The sequence below is a fragment of the Olea europaea genome, chromosome 20 (assembly GCF_002742605.1).
Source record: "Olea europaea var. sylvestris chromosome 20, O_europaea_v1, whole genome shotgun sequence".
Taxonomy (NCBI): domain Eukaryota; kingdom Viridiplantae; phylum Streptophyta; class Magnoliopsida; order Lamiales; family Oleaceae; genus Olea; species Olea europaea.
The window spans coordinates 12,806,159-12,812,731 of record NC_036256.1 but is presented as its reverse complement, the minus strand read 5'-3'; the positions used below and the strand labels follow the sequence as shown (position 1 = coordinate 12,812,731).

The 6,573-nt window shown below is 38.1% G+C and overlaps 1 protein-coding gene across 1 annotated transcript; it reads left to right on the top strand.

Moving 5' to 3' along the window:
* The first annotated feature begins 1,509 nt into the window (after positions 1–1,509).
* On the top strand, positions 1,510–6,041 carry LOC111369668 (protein TOC75-3, chloroplastic-like). The gene is made up of 7 exons (XM_022991272.1): positions 1,510–2,735; positions 3,292–3,513; positions 3,587–3,694; positions 3,786–3,977; positions 4,428–4,676; positions 5,097–5,351; positions 5,604–6,041. The coding sequence occupies exons 1-7, from the start codon at positions 1,572–1,574 to the stop codon at positions 5,841–5,843; spliced, it is 2,430 nt and encodes an 809-aa protein (XP_022847040.1). The 5' UTR covers positions 1,510–1,571; the 3' UTR covers positions 5,844–6,041.
* The last annotated feature ends 532 nt before the right edge of the window (positions 6,042–6,573 follow it).

Below are 6,573 nucleotides of genomic sequence, written 5' to 3'. Positions count from 1 at the left end.
TCCTACCAGTGGTCCCAAGTGGCAGACAAAGATAAAAGATAAGGCATTCAATTTCAAGAAAAGAGGTCCACCCAACAAAAAGACAATGAAAAATTCGGTGGAAATAAGATGGCTCAGCTACCCAACAAAGAAAGGTGGAAAATACCTGTCCAAGATAAGATTCCAAACTCATCTATAAAAGGGGAGAGGAATGAAGGAGGAGATCATCTCGAAAAATTTATCTCTATTCTCTGATAACACATTAGAGAAAAATTTCTTGTAATCTGTATACACCACTTGTATTCAGAAAAATATTAGATAATTGGAAGATAGGAAAGCGTATAATAAGGTAATCACTTATGGAGTTCTAAACTTCATAAGGTGAGTACCAAAGGTATGTAAATATAGTTTGTAAGCATGTACAATTTCAGTTTATGAATATCAAAGTAAAGTTTGTTATGTTCAACAAAGCTTTCATAAAAGGATTTCGTTAAGTTTCTCATGATTCCTCGGCAGTACAGATGGAGATTTTAAAAGATTTTCAAAACATTGATTTTGAATGGATGTTAGCCATGCTAAAGTACCCGTCTTTGATGAATGGTTTAGGGGAAAAGGGCAGTTTTCTAACAAAAATTGTAGCACCTTGTGTGTGAGTTATCTTTTAAAATTTCGTTCCAAATAGGAACTTGATTCTGAAAAGAGTTTGGATAGAGGTGAAAACAGAGACTCTGGATACTGTGAGATAGCGTCTGTGGAAACACGGCTAGTTCTCTAGAATGAGAAATGCAATCTTAATTGAAAAGCCTTTTGCGGAAGCAGTTGTGGACTCAAATGATTTCAAAACATTTTAAATCTTTACTTGATTCAGAAGATTGATTAAGTACATGCAAATCATCTATAAGAGCATACTGGAGGGAAAACCTATTTATTTCCATTTGATTACTGTAAGTTATTTACTTATTTTTACATACCTATGCTTTAATTATTTCCATGAACAATTCACAAGCATTCACTTCCACTACTAATGTTGATAATAATCTTATTTTATTTTTAGATGAAGAAGATGTTTCTTTTCTGCTCAAACTAGATGTAAAATCTGATGTAATATTTCCTATTGGTAAAGAAAAAATTGAAAAAATATATAGAGATATAGATTATAGTTGTAAGAATAATATAGAATTTGATTCTGTAAGAACTTATAGAGAAATAAGAAAAGTAGAAGATATTATAACTAAACATACTAATATACAAGAAGAAATCTCAAAAGGATTATTTCAAGGATATATAACCAAGAAATGACAACCTATAATTTTTGAAGAACTATTAAAATATAAAGAATACTTAAAGGTGTTCAAAAGATTGAAAAATATAGATATAGGACCTGATTGACAATTCCTTAAAGATATAAGATAGATATTGTAAATAATTTCATTAAGGGCAATATGGTACTTTTAATAAGAAAGGCTATTGTGAAAAATAGAAGGAAATTACCAGCCATTTTCAAAGTTGTCCCAATTATTTACGGCAATCACAGCCATCAACCCTTTCCACTCCCTTTAGCTTATTACATTCGATTTCGTCTTCCGTTGACAATGGCGCCGTTGGCCGCGCCGACCCGCCTCCTCCACCTGACCTCCTCCCCATCCCTCCCCCATCGTCGTAAGTCCTCTACAACCACCACCACCACCCTTTTCGCATCCAATTCCATTATCCAATCCAATCTGCAACCTCGATCCACCTTCTCCCAAAACCCTAAATCCTCGAAGTCTCTGACTCCGCCTCCTAATCTCTTCAACCCCTTCGTCTCCGTCCCCAAATCTCTGGCTCTTACTGCCGCTTCTGGTGTCCTCTTCCACCTAGCATTTCAACACTCCGGCGGAAATTCTAACTTCAATTCCGGAAATGGCGGCGGTGGAGGTGGAGGAAATGGAGGGCAAGGTGGTGGGTTTTGGTCCCGTATATTCTCTCTGATGGCAATTGCGAAGGATGACGAACCCCAACAAGAATGGGATAATCATGGTTTACCGGCCAACATTGTGGTCCAGCTCAACAAGCTTAGTGGGTTTAAGAAATATAAGGTTTCAGATATATTGTTCTCAGATCGCCGTCGAGGTTCCTCTGTCGGTACTGAGGACTCATTTTTTGAGATGGTATCGCTCCGGCCGGGTGGTGTATACACCAAGGCTCAGCTCCAGAAGGAGTTAGAAACTCTAGCTACTTGTGGAATGTTTGAGAAAGTCGACTTGGAGACTAAAACTAATCCGGATGGTACTATCAACATAACCATTCCATTCCAAGAATCCACATGGCAATCTGCAGATAGATTCAGGTGCATTAATGTGGGTCTGATGCCACAGTCCAAGCCTATTGAAATGGATACGGATATGACTGATAAGGAGAGGTTAGATTACTACAGGAGTCAGGAGAAAGATTACAGGAGGAGGATTGAGAGGGCGAGGCCATGTTTGTTGCCATTGCCTGTGCAGAGGGAAATCTTGCAAATGTTGAGGGAGCAGGGAAAGGTGAGCGCAAGATTGCTGCAGAGGATTAGGGACAGGGTGCAGCAGTGGTACCATGAGAATGGATATGCCTGTGCACAGGTTGTGAATTTCGGGAATTTGAATACCAAGGAAGTGGTTTGTGAGGTTGTGGAAGGGGATATTACACAGCTTGTCATTCAGTTCCAGGATAAGCTTGGTAATGTCTGTGAAGGTAATACTCAGATGCCCGTAATAAAGAGAGAAATGCCCAAGCAGGTTAGAGTCTAACGATTTTGCTTTTGTCATCAAATTATACAACATTCATATATCTGATTTTTCTCAAAGTACTATGATGTCTACTATTCTTTCTGGCATTCTGGGTTGTTGTTTATAATAGAAGCAAGTAAGGAGTTTTGTTGTAGCGATGCACTTCATTATTAAGTGTGAATGTGAAAATTTTGCTATGTCTATTACCAAAATTTATCCTTTTTAGGTCCTAATAAAACACACAAAAGAAAGCTGTTCTCTGTTTTGATTTTACTTATGAATTCGATATATTCATAATTGCACGTCCCTCTGGATTTTGATGATTGATTATTTCAAATTGGTATACAATGTGTCTGTCATGTTAAAATATCAAAATGATCAATGCTTCTTTTTCCATGATATGTATGAATGTGTTGGATAATTCATTTTGTTTGGAAATCTGGCAAGTTTTCAGTTTCTTGATTATGGAGCTACTGAGTTGCAAACTTTATATATGTTATGGGTGTATGACTAAGTTTATCATGTCATTGTTTGAATGCCCTCATAATGTTATCTCGCTTAACAGCTACGCCAAGGTCAAGTATTTAATATCGAGGATGGGAAGCAAGCACTAAGAAATATAAATTCTCTAGCTCTCTTCTCTAATATTGAGGTAAATCCACGTCCAGATGAGAAGAATGAGGGAGGTATTATTGTTGAAATCAAGCTCAAGGAACTGGAACAAAAGTCAGCTGAAGTTAGTACCGAATGGAGCATCGTACCAGGACGTGGGGGTCGTCCTACACTGGTAAATAATATAAAAGTTTTATCTCTGAATTTCAGTGAAATTCTTATAATTGTTAACTGTTGCTTGTATATAGGCTTCGGTCCAGCCGGGTGGAACTGTCTCTTTTGAGCATCGGAATATTAATGGGTTGAATAGGTCCATTCTTGGTTCAGTTACCACCAGCAACTTCCTCAATCCCCAGGTGATTTAGTCCTGGTCTTGTTAGAAGTTACGTTATTGGAATAGTAATATGCAGTTGTTTCCTAACAACTTTCAGCCAACTATATCTGCAGGATGATCTAGCTTTTAAACTGGAGTATGTTCATCCGTATTTAGATGGTGTGTACAATCCTCGCAACCGTACCTTCCGTGCTAGCTGCTTCAACAGTAGAAAGCTGAGTCCAGTCTTCACCGGTGGGCCTGGAATAGATGAAGTTCCCCCTATATGGGTTGACAGAGCTGGAGTTAAAGCCAACATTACAGAGGTAGACGACAATGATCTGGTCATAATGGACTTAGCTGAAAGCCATTCTGGTCATAATGGACTTAGCTGAAAGCCATTCTGGTCATAATGGACTTAGCTGAAAGCCATTCTGGTCATAATGGACTTAGCTGAAAGCCATTCTGGTCATAATGGACTTAGCTGAAAGCCATTCTGGTCATAATGGACTTAGCTGAAAGCCATTCTGGTCATAATGGACTTAGCTGAAAGCCATTCTTTATAATATGTTGTTGACAACTGTTTTAGCTACCCTGAGAAAATTTGAGAAAAATTTGGTTTTAAGCTGCTATCTTTGTTAATTGAAGTGACCTTTTTTTCCTTCTAGATATTTCATGTTAGCACTGACAATAAAAGTGACTTAACAATTTGTTTATTAACAAGTCGGTTTGTTAAATAGTAAACTTGAGTACGATTGACAAAGCATTTTCTGCAGAATTTCACCCGTCAAAGCAAATTTACTTACGGACTTGTGATGGAGGAGATAACGACCCGTGATGAAAGCAGTCACATTTCTGCAAATGGTCAAAGAGTATTGCCAAATGGAGGAGTTAGTGCTGATGGACCCCCAACAACACTCAGTGGCACTGGCATCGACCGTATGGCATTTTTACAAGCCAATATCACCCGTGACAATACAAAATTCGTGAATGGGGCTATAGTTGGTGAGAGAAATGTGTTCCAGGTGAGCAAGGATTTTGTATTATCGTATATGCTAGGCTATTTCTATTCTCTGATCCAGTTGCATGGCTAAGTTGCCCTTAAATCAAGCGATGTTATTCCTACTCCATTTTACAGGGAATCACCGTGTCATCTTGTATGCTGTCGTGCGTGTAAAAAGTACATTAACTTAAATTATATCCTCTCCTCCCCTTGATGGGTAAGCATTATAGTTTTTCCAGAAAGGCCCGTAATTGAATGATTTTGATCTCTAGTTTAAGCTTAGATATTTACATCTTGCCTCTATTTACATTTTTTCATTAAATATGACGAAGTTACCATGATATTGCATACACTCACCTAAAATCTGAGGAGATAGCTTGAAGTTTCAGCTGAGCAAAATGTGACAGATTTTTTTTGTCATTCTTTAATTTTTGGAGTGCAGCTTGACCAAGGGCTTGGTGTTGGAAGCAAGTTCCCATTCTTTAACCGCCACCAGTTAACAGTGACCCAATTTTTCCAATTGAAGCAAGTAGAGGAAGCTGCTGGCAAGCCTCCACCACCTGTATTAGTCCTTCATGGCCATTATGGTGGTTGTGTAGGAGATCTTCCCAGTTACGATGCTTTCACTTTGGGGGGACCTTATTCTGTTCGGGGTTACAACATGGGAGAGTTGGGAGCTGCAAGAAATGTACTTGAGGTACTCACTTGTAACTGAAAACAGCAGTTGGCCTCATGCTCTGCACACTCACACGGGCTTGTGTTCCATGAGCTGGTGAAAATACTTAGAATTTGTTGAGCGGCTTGAGCCTCAGTTTTCTGTGAAAGTTGACCGAGTTTAGTTTTATATATATGGAACTTTTATGCATGCTTGATCCAGAATTAATAACAAGAATGGAGATTGTTCCATGTTTTTTTATTTCTGATCCACTGATTCTAATGCTATCTGCAGCTGGCTACTGAGCTACGGATACCTGTGAGAAATACACACGCTTATGTATTTGCAGAACATGGCACTGATCTTGGGAGTTCAAAGGATGTCAAAGGAAACCCTACGGAGGTATACCGAAGAATGGGTCACGGTTCTTCTTATGGTCTCGGAGTGAAGCTAGGTTTAGTACGAGCAGAGTATGCCGTCGACCATAACTCTGGAACCGGTGCAATATTCTTCCGATTTGGAGAGAGATTCTGAGAAGGGCTAATTTAATTTCTGGTTTTTAATTAGCGGCTGATTGGAGATTTGCAAGTTTTGAGTCTCCACTGGTTTCTTCAAAGTTTCCAGTGAGATGTTTTATTTTTTGGGTTTAGATAGTGTGGCTGGACCTTGTATTTTATGAATGACTGAAGAATAAGATGCTGATTTTTAAAATTTTTTTTAATGATTCACATATGTCTTGGATTTGTGGGGTGCTTTTATATGCTTTTCTTAAATAAATATGAGGAACCCAAGCGTACTTCCAATTAATGGATATCATTTCTCAATTTGACAAATAATCATAGCCCTTAATTTAAGCTATAGGATTAAACTCGCTATACAAAGTTTGACATTTTAAGTATTGTCAAAATCCGTGTCATTGTTTGTGAAAATCAATGTTTCAAAAAATGTCATCTCACAAAAATGTCAAACTTAATGTAAAACTTAGTGTTTAAGCTAATATAAAGGTTTAAATCTATTCAGCTTCTTAACACGAGTAAGAATCGGGAACTCAAGGCAAGTAAAGAAAGATTTGATGAGGCATTACCCGAACTAGCTATGGCCAGCAAGTTAAGACACACTGTAAAGGGTTCGAACCAGTAAAGAAGACAAGACAGTGGGAAATATTTAGACAATAAACGAAGGCCTCAACTTCAATACTTAAAAAGACACCACCAAGGAGAATACATATACGACCATTAAGCTGGAAATTGAAGCTAAGAATTCC

Bases quoted from the DNA above. Each gene is read 5' to 3' on its own strand.
- LOC111369668 (XM_022991272.1), top strand. From the start codon at position 1,572: ATGGCGCCGTTGGCCGCGCCGACCCGCCTCCTCCACCTGACCTCCTCC. The intron at 4,677-5,096 runs GTGAGCAAGGAT...TTTGGAGTGCAG, and splicing joins GTGAGAGAAATGTGTTCCAG to CTTGACCAAGGGCTTGGTGT. The intron at 5,352-5,603 runs GTACTCACTTGT...TGCTATCTGCAG, and splicing joins CTGCAAGAAATGTACTTGAG to CTGGCTACTGAGCTACGGAT.